The sequence below is a fragment of the Rhamphochromis longiceps genome, linkage group LG22 (genome assembly GCF_057381845.1).
Source record: "Rhamphochromis longiceps isolate RC_006_pf linkage group LG22, R_longiceps_female_GT1.1, whole genome shotgun sequence".
NCBI lineage: Eukaryota > Metazoa > Chordata > Actinopteri > Cichliformes > Cichlidae > Rhamphochromis > Rhamphochromis longiceps.
In genome coordinates this window covers 5,680,400-5,702,897 of record NC_140577.1, presented here as the reverse complement: position 1 = coordinate 5,702,897, position 22,498 = coordinate 5,680,400, and the positions used below count along the sequence as shown (strand labels likewise).

The 22,498-nt window shown below is 38.6% G+C and overlaps 1 protein-coding gene across 3 annotated transcripts; it reads left to right on the top strand.

The window, feature by feature from the left end:
* Positions 1-4,627: 4,627 nt before the first annotated feature.
* LOC146643224 (class I histocompatibility antigen, F10 alpha chain-like) lies at positions 4,628-21,496 on the top strand. Of its 3 annotated transcripts, none has more exons than XM_085396620.1 (8): positions 4,628-4,779; positions 6,661-6,921; positions 14,249-14,527; positions 14,993-15,322; positions 16,113-16,223; positions 18,362-18,478; positions 19,578-19,654; positions 20,175-21,496. In XM_085396620.1, the coding sequence occupies exons 1-8, from the start codon at positions 4,713-4,715 to the stop codon at positions 20,196-20,198; spliced, it is 1,266 nt and encodes a 421-aa protein (XP_085252746.1). In that variant the 5' UTR covers positions 4,628-4,712; the 3' UTR covers positions 20,199-21,496. The 3 variants fall into 3 exon arrangements, with proteins under 3 accessions (XP_085252746.1, XP_085252748.1, XP_085252747.1); XM_085396622.1 differs by having other exon boundaries at positions 19,578-19,658; XM_085396621.1 differs by having other exon boundaries at positions 19,578-19,648; positions 20,175-21,495.
* Positions 21,497-22,498: the final 1,002 nt, after the last annotated feature.

The following is a 22,498-nucleotide window of genomic DNA, read 5'->3' as shown; positions in this document are numbered from 1 at the left end:
CAGGGATTCTGTTTTTATGTAAAAACCATGTCAGCTTTGACAATTGACTTGTCATATCCTTATAAAGGAATAAGGAAAGGACCACAGAGAGTAGCCTGCTGATCTCTGCAAGTGACTGTAAGAAACATGAGCAATCTGACAGCTCCCAAAAATGAAGCTAAAACATCTCCAAAACGTCCAGGTCATAAGCTCTGATTCCTCCATGTCAGCCAATCCATCTGGGATCAAACCAGGGGCAGATCTTCAGAGTGGAGGCTGCCCATCTGCTGTAGAGCCTCTTCAGTAAACCCGAGAAAAAACCCGAATTTACCCTGACTAGAGAAATCACTGTGAGCTTGAAAGTTAATTAAAATGAGCTGGAATGTAAATGTGTCTGCTTTCTGAGCTTCTGTTGTTAAAATGTGCTATAAAATATAAAGAATTGACATGACAGTCAGTATAAAATGGTTCATACATTTTTCATAGTACATGTTTGACACATATTTTTTCATTTAAAACAATGATAACATTAATAAATATAATTAACATTTATACTATAAGGATAGAAACAAAGCATGGATCCATTTGCATTAGTATCGATCTAATACTGATATCGATCCAAATGTTGATACTATTGACATTTGGATCGACCCGTCCACCTCTAGTGCAAACAGCAGCATGTTTCAGTGTCTCCACATCAGTGAGGACAGTAACACCAAATCAAACGACCGTGCTCTTCATTAATCCCTCATTAATGGCACATTTAACAGTTTTAGCTGAAGATGAATTTCTGAGGATTGAAAATGTTAAAAGGTTTTTTTTGTAATCATATTTTTTAATATTCTTTTATGTATTTCATGCATGTATTTTAAGACAGGTGGGAATTATGTCTCCTCACCCCGTCTTCATCACTAATGAAGTCCAGCATTTACTTGGGCGTGACTTAAACGCGTTGGTGAGTCAATAAAGTTGACTGACCAACGCTCTTCCTCCTCACATGTGGTCACAACTCTGCTAACAAGAGCTCAGACTGTCCCTCTGATATCCTGAAATATGTCAGGATTTATACAACTACTTCAACTCCTGAATTAAACCATGAAATTATCACTGCTGCTGCCTAAAAAAGGAAGAAACATCTTCCTTTTTTAGTTTTGTTTCTTCCTTTTTTTGTTTAGTAAAATCAGGATCAGCTGATCATTGCTTGATGTCATCTCCATTTTTTTCACAGAGTGTTTTTTCACATGTGTTGAGTTTCTTGCACAGCAATTACACATCCGGAAAATAGAACCATGGAACAAGACAATGCCTGACTTGAGAAAGTGCTGCATTGGATTGAGTTAGCTGCCCTAAAGCTCACTGCCACTGCAGTAGACACTGGACTACAGACTACCATCAACTACATAAGAAGAGGATGGCCAATTACAGTGGTAATTAACCACTAAACATCAGAACTTACATGAAAGTGAAAAGTTAGCTGTCAGAGGCTGATGCCTTTTGTCATACAAGGATGCAGGAGCATCATTCCAGGGTCACAGAGAGCAGACATTTTAAATAAAATATGATGGGAAACAATGACTCATCAAGTGCAGAGACGTGGCAAATTAATCGGTTTGGTGGCCAAGGCTCTTGGTGGAGCTGATTAAAAGTGATATAACTGCTGATACGTTATGTTTCATGTTAAGGAAACTGCTCTATAAGTTTTGTAAGTGACTTTGGTTTATGTCATTATCCTTATGTGATAACTTTACTTGCAAATTACATGAAGCTTATAGGTGAGTACTGTGAGGAAGATCTGTAATCACTCATTTGCCTGGTTTCCTGTGTGTTCGGGTGCTAATCAGTTCCTTACATCGGTTCCACTTTCCCACACTGTCGAACTCAATGCTGACATCATCGTACATCCAGCTTGTTATCAGTGCTTACTTCAAAAGTCTGCATTCTGATGGTACGGTGGTGGCATCAGTGCCAGTGGAATTAGCAGCTTGCACATCTGGAAATAGCAACTGTCAGTACTGAAAAGTATATACAGATGTAATAGCAACATATAGTCTCATCCTGAAGTGATATTTTTCATTGAAGACTTTGCTTATTTCAGCAATTAATTGCCAGTAAACAACAAACTGGAGCTATTACAACAGCATTTGCTGTTACCGGGTTAGACTTGAGTGAATTGTACACGTATCAGTTTCATGTTCTGGGTTGTTAGTAGTTGTACCCAGTTTTATCTTGTTTTGCTGTAGTTCATCTGTTTCACGGTTCAGTGTGTTGTGTGAGGCTTTATTTCAGGCAATTTATTTTTATTTGGTAGGAAAGTATAGAACGTGAGAGGAAAGTTGGACAAGAATGAAGACATGGAGAAAATAGTCTGGGACAGAGTTGAACCGATGTCCCTCCAGAAGGCCTTTGGTAGATGGGTCACCTCTTCTTTGTCTGTTTTTTATGTGGTGTCAAAGTCTCAATGTTCAGCTGAGTTTATAAAAAACTTCAAGGTGTATAGTATAATTAAATAAAGTAAATTAAATAAGTAAAGATTTGTCTTTTTTTGTTATTGCTGTTCAGTCTTGAGCTTGTGAGCATGACTTGCATCTAAAGATTCAAAGGTTTAGGCAACAAAACAACACAAAATTGATCAGAATGTTAATCCAGAGGGAGGGAAACACAGGAACACTCTCGACAATCCTTAGAGATGGGACACCAGGGGAGACCTGTGCACAGGGAAACATACAATTAATTGCCAGAAGTCGTAGAGGACACGGTCAGATATCTCAGGGATGGTTTCACTCACAAAGCAGGTCAACGATTTAGAGTTGAGTGACTGTCAGCCACTGCCTCAAGAAGGTGGGTGATGATCCACATGTGAGGAGGGCGGGGACTTGAAGTAAAGGCCGCCCACAACGATTACACACACACACAAACCTGCCAGAGGAATATCAAGGCAAGAGAATGATTAGCCTGACTGGGCAAAGGGGCAGGACGAACTTCATGTGTTGTGATTCCCGGCACTTTTAAGACTACATTACTACTGTCGTGTACTGCGTAATTGAAGTTTATTTTCTGTTAATGTATCTCACAAAATGTCTAAATATTTTGACTCTCCTTTTATTTTGATTGCACCGACTTTTTCACAGACATTTAAAAATGAATAAAGTTTTTTATTGAGTTACAGGTTTTTTGCATGTTAACTTTTGGAAAACGCTTATTCAGGCTTGAAAACTTCAAATATGTTGTGAGAAAAGTGCCAAACTGAAAAGAAAGCTGTAACAATCGCGGAATTGGTCAGCAGGGGGCGCTGTAACACTGTTTATGTCTCTATAACAGCTATCCAGCTTATCATTTTCAGGGTCGCGGGGGGGGGGGGGGGGGGGCGCCGGTGCCTATCCCAGCTGTCATAGGGCAAGAGGCAGGGTACACCCTGGACAGAGGGAACCATTTGCACTCACTTTTACTCACATTCTATGGGCAGTTTGAAGTTTCCAATTAGCCTAACCCCACAGCATGTCTTTAGACTGTGGGAGGAAGCCTGAAGAGAACCCACGCAAACACAGAGAGAACATGCAAACTCCAGAAAGACTAGTGATCCTTAATTTTTTAGGGCTGTCATGGTTTTCAGTTTTATTTATACCCAAATATATACATATATGGGTCCCACCACTTTAAAACTGAAAATCATGCCAGCCCTAAAAAAAAATTGTGCTTAGATAAATATTTTTTTGATTTTGTGCATGATTAATTAGATATCTGAAAGCATTTTCTGTTACCTTTTACTATTTTTAATGATACGGTTATTAGATGTGATATTGAAAAATGTCACATTGGGTTATAGGGTGAAATGAAGTAAGCTAACCAACACTAGGAAAGTCAAGCAGCTTCTTTCATTTGGACTGTGCTGTGAGTTTAATTACCATCTGTCCCTGTTTGTTTTTTGAAACCCAGACTTGACTCTTAACATCCCCTAACGTCAGCTAGGAACGCACACCTGGACCAACCCAAATCATGAAATGAGGAGGGGGGAGGGGGCTCACTGAAATTAATATTTGCTGCCCAAAACAAAACTAATGTCAGGAAACAAACACGTTTATAAGTAACTTGTGAAGTAAACATTATTTAATGGTGATATGTTAAAAAAAAAATTGTTAAAAAAAAAGAAGACAAGCTGACTGTTATACTGTTTTATCCACTGGAGGGAGCCCCACACCACAACTCGGTGAAATCATATTTGATATGTACTCTTCATCAGTCATTCTTCATCTTCATTCTTCACCTTTAAAGACACCGTAACCTCACAGACTCCAGGGGCAATCTGTACCAAATAGCTAAACAGTGAACCCAGATTTATAATAACAACAACAACAACAATAATAACAACAATAATAATAATAATAATAATAATAGATTATACAATGTCTACCCAGCATAACACAAACTACGCCTGTCATAACATCAAAAATAATAATGACCAGATGAAACTAACTTTAACCCTTCCCTTCATCGTTCATGGTTCATATGAAGATGTTTTACTTTCACTTTCGTTGATAACCCTAAAGGCTGCGTTTACCCCAGATTTAAGTGACGTTTACTGTCAGAGTAAATTCCTATTGGCTCAGATGGAGCCCAGTGGTGACGTACCTGCTGGTTCTCCTCGTTTTCTCCTATTTTAGCTTTGATACTTGAGCTGGAAGCACAGAGCCACCTTTTCTAGACAAGCGAACACATAAAGTCTGTTAAAGGTTTGGATGTTTATGGTCACAATGAAGGCTTCCATCTTCTTTCTTCTCCTCGGAATTCAGGGAGCAGCGGCAGGTCAGTTTGATTTGAATGTTTCTGTGTTTTTTATGTCAGATTTATGTAATTTGAAATACAAACGGACAGATGTGTTGTTCCCCAGAGACTTCCTGTACGCTAAACATTTAGTTATGATAGATCCTTGTAGATAATTTCAATGTTAAGAAACAATCGATCATTTTATACATGTAATTAAATCGTCTGATTCTCTCTCACATCCCTAATAATGAACATTAAAGTTTAGATTAAAAGTTACGTTTAGCTAATAAAAATAAATAAATAAATAAGGCAAATATTAAAACAAGGCGATTTCTGTCCAAACTATTTGATGATTTCCGTCTTTAAATCGTTCATGACGCGTTTTTAAAGGTTGTGACTCTGCTGTGTTTCCAAACAGTCCAACAAATAAAAGATGAGTGAGGAGGCTCGTTGATAATCTGGTGACAGTAATCAACACTGTTCTTTAAAAACGGAGAACCATTTTAATTTTCATGAGGAATTAAAAATATTTTCACACAACAGCTGATTATTAAAGTTCACTAAAGTGTATTTAACACAAAGTATCTGTTAAAATTTAAGAGTTTAATTATTTAATTATTTGTTCAGTATACGCTGTGTATGTAGAGCCACGTGTCATTTGATGTAATTCATTAAAAGGTAAAAGACTGCTGCTTTAGACTGTATTCAGTATTATTTCCCAGCGTTATGCATGTGAATACTTTCTGTTTGAAGAACATGCGCACACATGATGTAACGAATTACGCCCGGATTTAAGTTCACTGTTTTTCTGATGTTATTGATTCAGTAACAGCTCAATGATGGGACTTTTGTTGTGATTTGGCGTCATATAAATACAATTAAATAGAATTCAGATGAACTAAACTAAGTCATTATTGCTTTATAATATCGTGGAGTTACCAGCAAGAGTTAATGTTGGTATGACTGCTGAATGATCAATAAGAAGCTGCAGGTGAGAAATCCCTGAAAGGTTTTGCAACACTCTCGCTCCTCCACCAGGGGGCGCTAATGAGAAGCGTTTTAAACTACTATGTGCGTTGTTCAGTAACAAAACAAACAAATCCATGTACTTTTGATAACTGAAAGCTCTCCTGCAAACCTGATTATAGAGTGAAAGATAAAATCAAAAATGCTTAAGATAATATTCCCCCAATAATATTTACTTAACATTCGTTTTTTATTAATAATATTATTGATCAAACATATTGGAAAGTTTCTGTAACAATTTTGAATGTGCATTAATTGACAAAAGTCTATGAAAATAATACAAACAAAGAAGAAGCGTGGGAAACCCATTACAGAAATTATGAAAAGAAAAAGTCTGGACAGTCACATCAAAACAATGAAATGAACTCATATAATTTATAATATAAAAAACTGAAACAAAAAAGAAAACAACTCACTTTAGAAGTCCTGCTGCTTGATTCAGAAAAAGGAAAGAAGAAACTTTACGGTTCATACAGCGGCTAACAAAAGAAAAGCAGATTAAAAATAATGTGCACTTTCTTTAACACTGAAAATAAAAAATATAGTCAAATTAAAGTTATAATGAGTTCAAATCATTAATCATGAAAACTGAATTAAACTAAGCTGAAGGATAAACACCAGTTTTAAAACTTTAAAGCTTTCTGTGTAAATCAGGTTCAAACTAGAATCTGTTGCAAAACACAAAATTACAGTTTTGAAGAAAAGATGATCAGAAAATGACAATAAACACTGAATATCTGTTCATAAATCTATTTTGTGTTTATTGAAGGGACAGCAGGATTATTACAGGATGTCCTTAATGTGCTGTAGTTTTTCTTATTGTGTTATTTAAAAAATAACCAGATTTATAAATCTGTGTTCCTGAGATCTCACAACATTAACTGTTTCTTACAGTGACCCACTCGCTGAAGTATTTCTACACTGGATCCTCTCAAGTCCCAAACTTCCCAGAGTTTGTGGTTGTTGGGATGGTTGATGATGTTCAAGTCGTTCATTATGACAGCGACACGGAGAAAGCTGGGCCCAAACAGGACTGGTTTGCCAAGAACACAGATCAGCAGTACTGGGAGAGACAGACTCAGATTGCTGTGGGCACCCAGCAGACGTTCAAAGCCAACATTGAGACTGTAAAGCAGCGCTTCAACCAAACTGGAGGTTTGTTCATGTTTCATTTTTACTGATATTTGCTGTTAATGTTTTCAGTGTGTTTTGTTTACAGTAGTAAACAGGTTTGCACACATTAAATGTTTCATTCAGATTACAGATTAAAATTATTGACATAATAATTCATAATGAATGTAGAACTACAGTCTGTGAAGCTTTAATTTAATTCAAACAGCCTTAATAATCTTGTTTGTATGAACTGATATAAACTGTCAGTTAACTGATTAGTTGATCAAAATAATCAAATAATAAAGTAAAAATTAATTTTATTTGAAGTTTTCTGTTTATATTTAGGATTTTTTGTCTCTGAAACTTTGATGGTTGTTTTTGCTACAATTTCTCAATGAACTGATTAATCAGAAAAAAATCTCCTGCAGGATCTAAATAATCAGAGATTTATTTGTTTTACAATTATTGTGAACTAATATTTGACTTTTAATAAAAACAATCCTGGACTGAAACTCTCCTTCAGTGGAAGCTTCTAGAAAGACCTCAGGACAGTCTGGTGTGTAGTTTCTCACAGTTAGACGATTCTGTTAGAACGATAGGAGGCTGCAGAGTTTCAGAGGATGGAAACTTAAACCCAGGATCAGGATCTGAGTTTGCTGCTCAGGATCCATCTTAGTGTGTTTGTCTGTTCCTGTAGCTCACAGGAAGTCGCTCCGTGTCTCAGTTCAGACGACCCTCACAAATAATCACGTTGTAATAAATTATAAAAAAGGAAATATGTCAGACACATAATCTATAATCCAGAGTAGATGGTAAATGTGCTGGGACGTCACAGTTTTTACATTTGCCTCAGATAATATTTTCAGATTCCATTAAACACACTGATGTTATCTTTAATATAAAAATGGAAAAAAGTGAAAGTAGAGACAGCTCAGTGAACATGCCCTCTTTATGAATCATCTTAATGGACATTCATGTGAGAGTAACACTTTAATGTGCTGAAGATCACTGTCACGTATATTTAAGTTATTTATGAGGAAATTCACTGTTTTCTGAGATGATTTTATAAACCAGCAAACATCCTCATTAATAACTAAATATATTGAACTAAATGCATCAAACATTGTGAAATTAAGCAGACATTCAGGGGGCCTAATAGCACAAGAGTTTAGTGAGAATTAGACCAAAAATAAGAAACAAACTAACAGACAGACGACACAAGCTGAGATCTGACATGAAAATCAGATTTTTTTTTTAAATTTCAAACTGATTTTTGTCTAATTTTTAAATGACATTAAGTTTGACTTTCAGTTTATGTTGAATATTTTTGGTCCCAGATTTATTAAATTTTTTACTAATAGACAACAGCCTGAAAATATAATGGGGAAATTAAAGCGTTAAAATGTCTTAAATTTCCCATAAAGTGGCTGAAGGTTGATTATTTAAGGCGGCGTTTTTAAATCAGGTCACTGTAAAACTCAACGAAAACCCCGACAGAACACGTCCTTACGAGCGGCGAATAAAAACCACTGATTTTTTTTTCAGTCATTGAACTCCACTTGAGGCTGCGCAACGTTTATGAATGACGGAAAAAACGCGTTCTTGGCCGTTCACTGAGCTCTGTGACAGCTGAGAGCGTTTTCAGGGCCTCCCAGTGGTTTAAACTCCAATCAAAGAAGAAGAGGAGACTGAATTTCACTTTGAGCATTGTGATCACATAAGTTTGTCTATTTTATCTATTGACACCAGCACCACTGACTAACAATGGGCTGTGAGGCCGTTCCCCAACTCTCCGAATGGTACTGATGTCAAGATATAAGATTGGAGAAACCTGCAGTCAGCTGAGACTGAAGAAGTCACTTGGATGATGATGAAACGTTTCTCCCACAGAAAACGCGACGTCCAGATGAACAGAATCAACTTTTCGCAGGTCCCCACTTGTTTCAGAAAGAAAATTCTGTCTTTTGTTTGATGTGTTAGGTTGAAAAATCATCAGAAATGCATACTGGGATTTGTATTCAAGTAAAGATTGTGCCAAAGAAAGATAAAAGAAAGTGAACTTAAGGCAGTCACTTTGGATCAAAGTGAATCTGAGATGATTTGGTGTCTGCACTTCTTCTTTGATTGGAGTTTGAATTAAGTAAAGGATAAACCACCGGGGGGCCCTGCAAACGCTCTCAGCTCTCACAGAGCGCTGAGAACAGCGAGCTCAGGCCAAGAACGCTTTTTTCCGCTGCTCGTAAACGTTGCACAACCGAGTGACCTACAAAGCGGCCATCAGTGACCGAAGAAAGCCATCTTTTTTTCCCTTTTTTTTCAGCATCCTGATCTAATAAACTGATTTTTACACAATTTCTTAACCAGACTGGCTGGAAAAGCGGTGAAATTTGGCCTAGATGTAACTCTCCATGTTCATGTGGAAAAAATAGCTGATGATGCTCTGTGGCGTTTAAGCTCTCTCACATAGGACGCGGCACGCGCAGCGAGAGCGAAACACATTCATGTCTTTTATTTGTGCCGAACAATAACGGTTTCCCGCTTACTGTTATTATAACACGAGGAGAACCACACCGGCTCGAGGGCCACGAGGACGGAGCGTGAATGTGAACAAACATGGCGTCAAAGGCTTCACTTACACTCTTAGTTTATTTCTAGAAACTTCCAACAGGAAGTGATCGCAGACATGCGCGACAGGGATAGAGAGACGGGGGGACATAAGAGGGGGAGGAGCCTGACACCTGTCTGTGTGGCTCACCTGAGCAGAGCGAGCACAGACGCGCTCGTCATCAGCTGTGACGTAACCCGAGTCTAAACTCTCGTCACCAACGAGCCGAAGACGCCGTCAGTGAAACAAAGTCTGCTTCCTGACTCTGAATATATTCCTGGCTGTGACCTCACGTCTTATCAGCCAATCAGCAGCAGGCGCGGTTTGAACGGTCATCAGTGGAGCAGCAGCCGTGGACGTGGAGCTCAGCTTAAAATCAGCGGCTCGTCTTAAACCGTGCGGTTTGATTCACGTTTCAAACGTCGCTCTGTCCGCTTTCAGACGCCGACGTTAAGCTGTCGTCAGCAGACGTCAGAGCGCCCGCTGCCCATTGGTCGCTCCTCCGACACGCCCCTCTCACAGCGAAGCAGCTGATAACAGGCGGTCACACAGGAAGACCCCGAGCAGCTGATCCACAGCAGCTTCTTGTTTTTAGTGCAAAACAAAATTATTTTTGAAAATGAATAAACACAAAACAGGGAAACAAACATGTTTGATGTCAGTTATTAAACGTCTAAAAACATTTATTTAAATGAAGAAACGCTGAGAAAGAAACAATCAAACAGATTCTGTTGAATCTGTTTATCTGTCACAAACAGCAGAGTTTGAACAGCTTCAGGATCCTTCGAGTCTTTAACTGATCGAACGTTCGGCCTGAATTCACAGCAAACACAAGAAAGGAGGGACGTCTCCCAGTATCCTCGCTGTGATCCCAGTATCCTCGCTGTGATCCCAGTGTACTCGCTGTGATCCCAGTATCCTCGCTGTGATCCCAGTATCCTCGCTGTGATGGACGTGAAACTTTGCCCATAAAACAACGAGGTCCATTATATCTCTGCTGGTGCTGTTAGTTTGTTCACGCTCAGTTTTCAGAGCAAATAAAACATCTTTCCAAAATAAATCAAAACCTTTAGAAGATTTTCTGCAACAGAAGCTTCACAGATTCGACCAAAAGTTCTGAACAAAAGTGCAAAAAGCAAAACGTGCGACAGCTTCTGGGCGACTCTTCCAGAAACTCCAGCTCACATCAGCGTCTGCTTTCAGTCCAGCTTCGAGCTCGTTTTCACATCAAGTCTATGAACGAGTTTAAAGAAACTTCTTGAACTTTGTTGGTAATCAGATGCTTATCAGGTCGCTGCAGGTTTCATCCACCAAACGGCTCCAAACACAAACTGCATCTGGTGACGTGCTCGTGTTTCTCTGGAATAAAGATCCAATAGATTTGTTTTTATTTTTAGAGCCACCAGAAAAAAACCTGTTTTCCCAGTGGGAGTGTGTCACAGAGAGAACAGGACAGATGTTGAGTCTGAACTGTTGCTGATATTTAAATACGCTGTGACATCATCTCCTGGAGCCACAGATGATGTTTAACTGGAGTTCTTCACAGAGAGCAGCTCGGCGTCTGTGTGGAACAGCTGATTTACCAACATCATCATATTATCAAACCAATATCCAGAAAAACAGATTTCCTCTTGGACAAACATCCTTGTTGTTCCACATAAAATAAGTGTGAGGCTCAAACTGTGTTTGTAGACGAGAGTCTGTGACGAGGAAGCCCGGCGATGAGAGGCCGACGTGTTCGCGGGGATTTTATCCACAAAGTTACACACGAGAAAAACTCGATGCAGCGACTCGGAGAGGAAACGAACAGGTGTAGCGCTCAGGATGGAGGCGGGGCTTCTGATCAGCTGTTTGAGCCAGTTTATCTTAAATGTGCCGTTTAAAGTGTGGAAATCTGAAACATTCAGCCGTTTACATCGAGTTCATACGAGCTGTTTTTCTAATGTGACGTCTCCTGTTTGTCCACATGAAGCTGAAGAGCAGCCTGTCAGCGTCTTTGATGGTTTATTATGGAGGCGTCGAGCCAGCGCTGCCTCAGGGACACCAGAGATTCCTGCTTTAGTCAAAACTCTTCCTCTCAGTGAGAGAGCTGAATTTGTTTTTAACTCTTTTTGTAGGAGGGATCAGACTTAGATTCATTCTTTTGTTCCTCAGTGATTCACATCCTTAAATATGGAAGCTGTTGTTTCATGGAGATATTACAAAGGTCAGATTTGGAGCGTCTGTGATGAGTTCACGTTTATTAATATTCAGGTAAAATCTGGAAGCTTTGGAGAAACTGTTCACTGCAGCAGCTCAGACTTGACCTTCATTTGTCTAAATCAGAGCGGTGTCGTCAGCTGTGCTGCGATTAACTCTCTGCCAGTGACGCAGATCCTTTTACATCACCTGATTTTACTCGTCTGATAAAACACTAACAGGAAGAGGTGCAGAGAGGCGGAGCCGCCTCGTCTTCTTCCTCCGTGCAGGTTAAATCTGTGGATGTAGCAGCCATCAGTTTATTACAGCTGCTACTGTTTGTGTAGAGTTTTGACTGATGTAGAGAAATAATTACTGAAACTAAATTAGTTTAAAGATTGAAAGATGAAACGATGCTCCGTGTATCAAAGGCTTTGAGTCCAGCATAACTGAGTCCAGCATCATCGTTGTTCTGTAGCTACGATAAGAGCAGAAACAAACTGGACGCTAACAGTTGATCAGTAAATGATCTTTGTCAGGTTGAGTCGGTGTAGTTCACCTCTGAGTCGTGGTGGTGCAGCTGCTCGTTTTCTAACCTTCAGACTTCATAAAGAAAAGGAGACGACAGGTTAGAGACGACTTTGTGACGTTCAGATGTCAGACCGTCAGCACCTGCTGGATCCACAGCAGCTTCCTGACAGCAGCTCGACTCGCTCGCCGTCTCCCTGCAGCGTTCACGCACGCGACAGGTGGTGTCGCTCGCCCTCTCCTCACCTGCTCGCTCCACCTGTTGATCCTCTCAGCTGTTTCCTGTGGTCACTCTCTCTCCTCCTCACTGGCTCCAAAGCGTGAGCTGTAAGGTGTGTGGGCGGGGCATCAAAACAGCTGTCGGCTTCATCTTCCGCCATTTTATAGTTTTTGATGAGCTCGTCTCTTCCGCCATTTTATAGTTTTTGATGAGCTCATCTCTTCCGCCATTTTATAGTTTTTAATGAGCTCACCTCTTCCACCATTTTATAGTTTTTGATGAGCTCACCTCTTCCACCATTTTATAGTTTTTAATGAGCTCACCTCTTCCACCATTTTATAGTTTTTAATGAGCTCACCTCTTCCACCATTTTATAGTTTTTAATGAGCTCACCTCTTCCGCCATTTTATAGTTTCTGATGAGCTCACCTCTCCTGGGAGCGCCGCCCAACCAGCCGACCTGGTGACGTAATGAGTGCTGTAACGACCACAAATCAGCGAGCAGGAAAATGACTATAAACAAGAATCACTTTGAATCCAACATTTCTCTCAGAATAAATCACAACGCTCTTAATTTTGTGTCAAAGCTGTAAAATGTGCTGTTTCACGTCCTCTTTAACTCGACACGTTTCCTCACTTTAACCCACAAAACTCACAGCGACTAAATCCTCAAGTAAAAAACTTTAATCAACTTTCCCTCGTACAAAATAAACAAGACAAACTAATCAGAAATACTGCAGTTAATCTCCAAAATCATCCACAGTACAGACATAACAATATGATCACATCTGAGCCTGTGGGCTCAGATGTGATCATATAAAGAAAATACCTGTGATGATGCACTGAGGTGTTTCTCATGGGTCTAAGAGCAGTGATGTTATAAAAGCAGGAATGACCTTGTGTCGTCCTCACCTGTAGACTGTCTGCTCTCGCCACAGCATTGGCGGCGCTCAGGTTCCTCCTCACAGATGCTCATAGACCTCTGTACTACACATCCAATAATATAATTAATGTGAATGTTTTAATATTTTTTAGAGGAATTATCTGATTTGGTCACTGCCCTAAAAAACACCAAAGTGTCCTGGGATGGAGTCAAATTCAAGGTCTGAGTTATTGCTTACGAAATAAATATAACAAATGTATAATAACCAATGACAATAAAACATATCAGATTTTTGGTCAGTAAGGTCTTATTTCTTTAGACCAGCCATTAGGTGTCATTATATGAGAAGAAACTCTAATCAGTGTAAACATGAACAACCACAGATCAAAATGATTTCTTTATTTTTCTTGTTTTGTCTGACCAACAGTCCAAAAACCCAAAAAGATTCGCCTCACTGTCATGTGTGTCAAAGAAAACCATCAAATCATATGTTGTTGAGATTACTGCACTGTTCAGTGGTTTTATTCCAACTACTATTTTGGTCTTGAAGAGAAAGACATTTTCTTTTCTTCTTTTTTTTTTTTTAGATTTCAAAGCACAAAAATTTAACTGATTAATCAAAGTGTTACAAAATCAGTAATGACACGAAGCATTAGCTGCAGTGTGTTTGTCCTTGATCTCACAGACAAACACACTAAGACTCCATCTGTGTGTTGGTCTCTCTGGAGGCTGTTTTTCTTTGATAAAGAGAGTATGTGTCTACCTCCCTAAGATGCTCACACCGTTCAGGTGATGATTATCTGTAAGTGGCTTCCATTGAGCCAAAAACAACACATGTTAAAATCCTCTATTAATAAATGACCAAGGATCAGTGTTTTGTTGTAAAGATGTTGTCAATTCTTAATGTATTCTGTGTGCTGCAACTGTTCTTAATGTAAAGTCTTTTTTTCTGTCAGGTGTTCACATTGTTCAAAGAATGTATGGCTGTGAATGGGATGATGACACTGGAGAGGTTAAAGGTTATGATCAGTATGGCTATGATGGAGAAGACTTTGTAGCACTTGACCTGGAAACAGGGATGTTGATCGCTCCAAAACCTCAGGCTGTCATCACCAAACACAAGTGGGATCATGTCAGGGGTTGGATGGCTCAGCAAAAGAATTACTTCACCCAGATTTGTCCTGAGTGGCTGAAGAAGTATGTGAACTATGGGAGGAGCTCTCTGATGAAAACAGGTGAAATCATACAACATGCTGTTTTGTGGACAGAACAATCTTCATATTTTCCTATTTCTGACCGTTAAACATCACATAAAAGCATTTCAAATAAAAAAAAAAACTCAAAAAAACCATCACTGTGCCTCGATTGAGTTAAATTTGCTCTTTCTCTCATTTCCATTCACACATTCACATTTGCCTCCTTCTACCTTTCTCCTGATTTCTCTGTCCCTCTTACATATTAATTGCATTTGTTTTTATCATATTTTCCTTTTGCCCCAATTTTGTCTGGCCCAGTTTATCCACCACCCACACTCTCAGCTTTCCAACCAGTCTCTCCCCACCTACATTTCTTTATCATTACATATGCTAAAACTCTTAAAAGGCTTAACTAAGGCATTAAAATTACATTACATCACACAGGAATTACTTTAGTATGCACTAAATAGTAAGATAACATCTATCTTTCTCTTCTCTTCTTAGTTCTTCCCTCAGTGTCTCTCCTCCAGAAGACTCCCTCCTCGCCAGTCACCTGCCATGCTACAGGTTTCTATCCTGACAGAGCTGAATTGGTTTGGAGGAAAGACGGAGCGGAGCTTCATGAGGGTGTGGTGAAAGGAGAGATCCTCCCCAACAATGATGAGAACTTCCAGATGAGTGCTGATCTGGATCTTTCATCAGTCAGACCTGAAGACTGGCAGAGGTACGACTGTGTGTTTCAGCTCTCAGGTGTGAACGAGGACAGAGTCACCAAACTGGACAAAACATTGATCAGAACAAACTTGGGCAAAAAAATACTTAACACTGATGAAGGTAAGAGACATTTTGCTTACTCATATTGTAGATTGTCTATAATATTTTTGATTGTTTTGTACTGTTATTTGTTTGGACATGAAGAAGAATAACTACTGTAGGAATAACTTTTTCTAGTGATTTTAAAATAAAATAATCTTCTCTCTTTCGTTAATGTTAATATTCTTAAGAAACCCTCTTTTTAAATTTCACTGTTTAGACAATTCTGATAGTGATTTTGGAACTTGGGTATTTTAAAATTCAATGTATTTCTAATGCATAAAATCCTTGGTTATTTATTTTTGGCTATACGATCGGTAAGCTGTTAATGAATACAGATTGCAGTGTTTTTCAGGTGAAACAAACCTACAAGCAGATTAAAACAATATCATTTTAGTTCATCTACTCCGCTTAACTGAAAACTGTCTCTTTATATAATTATTACATAGTTGCATGTATACCCACATTAGTAGGTTATCACAATTCAATACAGTTTTATTTATATAGGACAAAGCCACAACAACAGTTGCTTCAAGGCACTTTTTATTGTAGGTCAAGGCCCTACAATAAAACACTACATTACATACACAATAATCGCATAATCACATTTTAGCATGCTTGCTTTATTAGAATAAGATATATATCATGGTTTGCATTTGCAGTACTGACATTTGCTTTTACAATAGTAATACTGACACTGATAGGCAACATGATGATGTCATAATATCTGTCACTTTAAATAAATAATCAGTCATTTAGTGTGCCACTTCTGAACAAATTGTTAATTTGTCATTTGTTTGTTTGTTTTTAGCCTTGGTAACAGTGCCCAACATCATGATCATCTCCATTGCCACTGCTGCTCTTGTTCTTCCTGCCATAATTGCTGCCATAATTGGATTTATTATTTACAAAAAGAAAACTGGTAAGACAATCAAAGTGTCCAAACATGATTTTAGTATTTTTTTAATGTATTTCCAGTTTGCAAATTAAAAAAAGCTTCAAGTTCTAGTAAAACTATGTTGTTCAGAGCCCCAGTGTCATGAAAATATGGCATTGTTATCATAGTAAGAGCAGGAACAATAAATAGAGTAAAAGGTAAAGTAAAATAGAAAGGATTGTAAACCAGTTTGAGTGAGCCAGTGTTCTTTTATTTACAGCTATGACTACTGACATTTTTTTACAGCTAAATCTTTTAAACCTTGTAAGTAAATTTTCCACGTAGACATTTTGAGCAGATTTCTGTTCTGTCAGGGCTGCTGAGGCTGGACTCAAAAGCAGGACTCCAAACTGTGCATCAGAAAGGGGGGTTTATTTACAACATACAGTGGGGCAAAGAAGTATTTAGTCAGCCACCGATTGTGCAAGTTCCCCCACTTAAAATGATGACAGAGGTCAGTAATTTGCACCAGAGGTACACTTCAACTGTGAGAGACAGAATGTGAAAAAAAAATCCATGAATCCACATGGTAGGATTTGTAAAGAATTTATTCATAAATTAGGGTGGAAAATAAGTATTTGGTCACCTCAAACATGGAAAATCTCTGGCTCTCACAGACCTGTAACGTCTTCTGTAAGACGCTTTTCTGTCCCCCACTCGTTACCTGTATGAATGGCACCTGTTTGAACTCATCATCTGTATAAAAGACACCTGTCCACAGCCTCAAACAGTCAGACTCCAAACTCCGCCATGGCCAAGACCAAAGAGCTTTCGAAGGACACCAGGAAAAGTATTGTAGACCTGCACCAGACTGGGAAGAGTGAATCTACAATAGGCAAGCAGCTTGGTGTGAAAAAATCAACTGTGGGAGCAATCATCAGAAAATGGAAGACATACAAGACCACTGATAATCTCCCTCGATCCGGGGCTCCACGCAAGATCTCATCCCGTGGGGTCAAAATGATCATGAGAACGGTGAGCAAAGATCCCAGAACCACACGGGGGGACCTGGTGAATGACCTGCAGAGAGCTGGGACCAAAGTAACAAAGGTCACCATCAGTAACACACTACAACGGCAGGGAATCAAATCCCGCAGTGCCAGACGTGTTCCGCTGCTGAAGCCAGTGCATGTCCAGGCCCGTCTGAAGTTTGCCAGAGAGCACATGGATGATACAGCAGAGGATTGGGAGAATGTCATGTGGTCAGATGAAACCAAAGTAGAACTTTTTGGTATAAACTCAACTCGTCGTGTTTGGAGGAAGAAGAATACTGAGTTGCATCCCAAGAACACCATACCTACTGTGAAGCATGGGGGTGGAAACATCATGCTATGGGGCTGTTTTTCTGCCAAGGGGACAGGACGACTGATCCGTGTTAAGGACAGAATGAATGGGGCCATGTATCGTGAGATTTTGAGCCAAAACCTCCTTCCATCAGTGAGAACTTTGAAGATGAAACAAGGCTGGGTCTTCCAACATGACAATGATCCTAAACACACCGCCCGGGCAACAAAGGAGTGGCTCCGTAAGAAGCATTTGAAAGTCCTGGAGTGGCCTAGCCAGTCTCCAGACCTCAACCCCATAGAAAATCTGTGGCGGGAGTTGAAAGTCCGTGTTGCTCGGCGACAGCCCCAAAACATCACTGCTCTCGAGAAGATCTGCATGGAGGAATGGGCCAAAATACCAGCTACTGTGTGTGCAAACCTGGTAAAGACCTATAGTAAACGTTTGACCTCTGTTATTGCCAACAAAGGTTATGTTACAAAGTATTGAGTTGTATTTTTGTTATTGACCAAATACTTATTTTCCACCCTGATTTACGAATAAATTCTTTACAAATCCTACCATGTGGATTCATGGATTTTTTTTCACATTCTGTCTCTCACAGTTGAAGTGTACCTCTGGTGCAAATTACTGACCTCTGTCATCATTTTAAGTGGGGGAACTTGCACAATCGGTGGCTGACTAAATACTTTTTTGCCCCACTGTATATATACACTGACAAGGGAAAAGGGGTTCCAAGGGAGAGTCCGGGGCTGGTGTGGGGGGGGAACACATGTTCACTTCTTCCTTTCACACTGTCTAGTCCAACATTGTGACCACACTCACTCACACTCTTCCAGGTCTTGTCAAGGGAAAACAGGCGCAGGTCCAGGGAGGTCTAAATGGGGAGATGAAGAGAGACTTCAGTAAGGCACAAGGAAACACGGGAGAATACACAAGTACTACTACTAACAAAGGTAAATATAACACTCCAGCGAGGAACAGCACTCCAACGAGGCCTTAAATCCAGTTGAGCATCATCATCCAATGATTAGTCGCAGGTGCATGTGCGTGGGTGGAAGTCAGGTGAACCACAGGAACATGGATTGTATAGCGCTCTAGGGCGGTCATTGAAGAACCATGACATGTTCACATAAGAATGGGTTTTAGTGGATGTGAATCCACCTCTGAATGGTTAAAGAAAGACAAAATGAAGACCTTCGAGTGGCCTAATCAAAGTCCAGACCTGAATCCGATTGAAATGCTGTGGCATGACCTTAAAAATGCGGTTTATGCTTGAAAGCCCTCCAGTGTGGCTGAATTACAAGAATTCTGCAAAGATAAGTGGGCTAAAATTCTTCCACAGCACAGTAAAAGACTCATTGCCAATCAAGCCAGCAAATGCTTGATTGCAGTTGTTGATGCTAAGCGTGGCCCAACCAGTTATTAGGTTTAGGGGGCAATCACCATGTAGGTTTGGGTGACAAGAGTGACAAAGAAGCAAAAAAATAGGAAATCAGGAAGGGGGGAAAACACTTTTTTACATCACTGTTCAGCAGTACGCGACAATAACAAACTAGTTCTGAGAATCACTCCACATCCTGTTACTGTAATCCATTTGGTCCTCCCTTGAACTATTCAGGATCTTCATTTAATTCTGCTGTCTTTGCCATTTTTCACCACCACAATCCATACTCTTCTTGTTCTTCCATGACCAGGTTATTGTCCCGATCAACCTTTTACCTTAGCAGCTCCTCCATGTTCACTAATTGCAGATTTTGGCATTAAGATTGTTCTGACCTACACAATGAAACAGTGCTGACATATTTTTAAGTTAAACTACTCAAGTGATAGAAACATTTGACAAAAGAATGATAAGTGCTCTTGTTTCAAAGGATTTCACGATTTCCTTGGAAAATATTCAAGAATAAAGTCAAAGCAGCCGAGAAAAACCGTGATTCTCTTCCTGTCTGTATTCATGCTGTTTGTCTGTATTAACACTATCATCAACATCAACAGGTCATATTTTTTTCCTTTATTTGAACATTTTTAACATTTTGTATTTTTCCTCCTTAGATTCTGAGTCATTAGTTTCTTCAAATGATTCTCCTACAGGGAGTATAAACAGCTCAACACAACTGATCGAAGTAAGTGTAGGTACTGTATGTTTTTACTCATTCATGCATTTGCATCTTACATTTTGAGTTATTGAAAACATTTATGTTCAACTGGTCTGACTCACCACTTGTAGACTTTAGGTATAAATCTGCCATCACCCTTGTATTACACATGATGTTTCTTTTCCTCCAGTTGACTGTTTCCAAATTACTTTTTTTTAAATGCCCTTATTTAAATGAAACAACATCCTGAGAGGAAACAACACACATGCTGAATATAACAACCGTGGGCAAAGATTTAGGTGTAATAATACAGGCCTTTTGGTTATTTTAATTGAACTAGACATTTTAATGACAGTGCACACCACTCAAGTTGCTGTTTCTTGGTAACTGATGTCTCTGTACACATCTGTACACATGTACCACATACAGTCATCTTTCTGTTGTACTGAATGCTTTTAAAGAAATCTTTCATTTTTAACACTGATTGCATTTGCTGATGCATTTTGAATTTTTCATTCACTCCTTGTCAATAAATACATTTTTGTGTGAACAGGAAACAGTTGAACAGATGGACTAGCTTCACTTCACGATGATTCTGCATCACTGAACTCCTGAAAGTGGACATTTAAAAAAAAAAATTCTAGCCATGACTCAACTTGTTACTGAAACATGCACAAGACCCTAAGCAACACAAATAAATGAAATATTTACTTTTATTTCATAGAGAAAAAAAAGAGATGTAATTAATATTTTTCAGTGGGAAAAAATATTTTTTTTAGCCAAGCTGACTTTATTTATAAAGTGCTTTAAAACACCAAGTGCTGATCAAAGTGCTTAAAATTAAGAACAGAATAAAAAACAAAATAAATAAATAAATAATAATAATAATAATAATAATCAAATTGATTAATTAATCAACAAATAAAGATAAAACACAGAATCATACATTAAAACAAATTTAAATATTGGCCTTTTTTTTACACAATCATGATACATTACTTTAGTTAAGACGGTGTGGGTCTCAGTGTGTATTACCATCACTCAGTTTTAATGCTAATTCTGACCACACCTTTGCTACACCAGTTAGTTCTGCGTGTTTGATTTTTTTCAGTTTTACTCTGGATGCCTTTCCTGACACAACCCCAAATGGATTTGTGTTTTCAGCTGGAACTGAACCAGCAACCTTTTGCTTACTAGGTTAATATGTTAACCCCTACACCTTTGGTGGCATCATGATTCAAGTTCAATAAGTTGAAAATAATTATTAGTTCTGTTTTGCTTTTCTCTGCATTGAATTACTTATGTAATTATTACATTACCATCACTGATTTCTTTGTTTTATAAGCACCAATATGAGGCGTCTTGAAATACTAAGTTTAACAATTTATCAAATCTGTGATAAATAATTTGTCTTATCTTTAATATACTTTGGTGAAATGTGTAAATAAAGTGTTCTAAAAAAAAAAAGCAGTACTTTATTATTGCCACATCCCACCACTGATATGACAGTAATGAACAATCATGATTTTATTGATAAATATTATGTATATAGTACATGCTTTTTGTTCTCTTAGAATATTAATGTGCCTATCAAAACTATACATCAAGTTTATACTGTGTGTGTGCCTTTTGTGTTTATTTTAAAGATTATGTTTGATGTTTCAGCTCAGGTATGTTATACTTCAGATGCTCAGATGTTTGTTATACTACTGTGGCGGGGCGTGGCTTGCAAAGCCACTGCAGGTGAGATGGACGCACCTGTGCAGCATCTGCAATCACGCCTCGCCAGCTTAGAAGTTGTACCGGGTCCTGTATTGAGGGTGTTGTGTGCGTGTGTAAATAAAGCATGCTGAAACCAAGAGAACCGTGGTCCCGTTGTGTCTCTTACCTTTCACAACTACTACTCTGTGTCTATACCTGTACATCTAAATAAAAGTTTAACATTGTGTCTCCTCATCTGCAACTTGACAGTAACATGAATGTAGTCTGATTAACAAACACTTTTACGCAGTAAATCAAAGCACCTATAAATACACATCTTATAAACACTTACTGTAAGAACAGCAAAAACAATGCAATCAAGTCAGGCAGAAGGGATCAAGTGTCAGTGTGAGCTTTAAGACCCCGATTCACCATGGCAACAAGTAACTAAAGAGGGGAGATTTTAATCCAGTGAAGCCAAAAATATCAATATGTGAGGACCAAGAGAGCTTTTTAAAAAGAGTTATTTTGATCCGCTTGGTCTACTCAGGCATCATTTACCCAACTTACATTTTCAGTGAAAGATAAAACTGGAATCCAAACAAATTTGATTTGTAACTCATGAGAGACAGAAAACAGATGACAGAAAATGAAGACAAAAATATGAATTGGATAAGACAGTTCAATCAAAGGTATATATGAGCTCAGTAGGGACCAATAGGCTACAACTGAGTTAGATAATTTTCTATGAGGTTTAGAGTTTGAATTTTGATATACTGTACATTTAAAATGTTGCTCAATATCATTTAATGATTGTTTTTAAACGTCTCAGCATGTTTCAAATAAATAAATTTTTATTTATGTAGCACCTTTCAAGACAGAATCACAAAGTAAAATAAGTAACATAAAACTTTCAGGATATGTACTATAATCATAAAAATAAAATGTAACTAAATATATTTTAAATTAAATATTATTATTATTATTATTATAGTACATATCCTGAAGCAAGCCCTAAAAAGTTAATTCTGTTCATCTGGAAGAAATGTTTCTTCCACTTAAAACACTGAAATAATTTCATCACCTGGCTGATTGAGTATGCATCAAAACAATTAAAGCAAACGTTAGAGTGTCCAGTTGCCAAGAGCATGCTCTCTCAGAGGTGTTTTGAGTGTC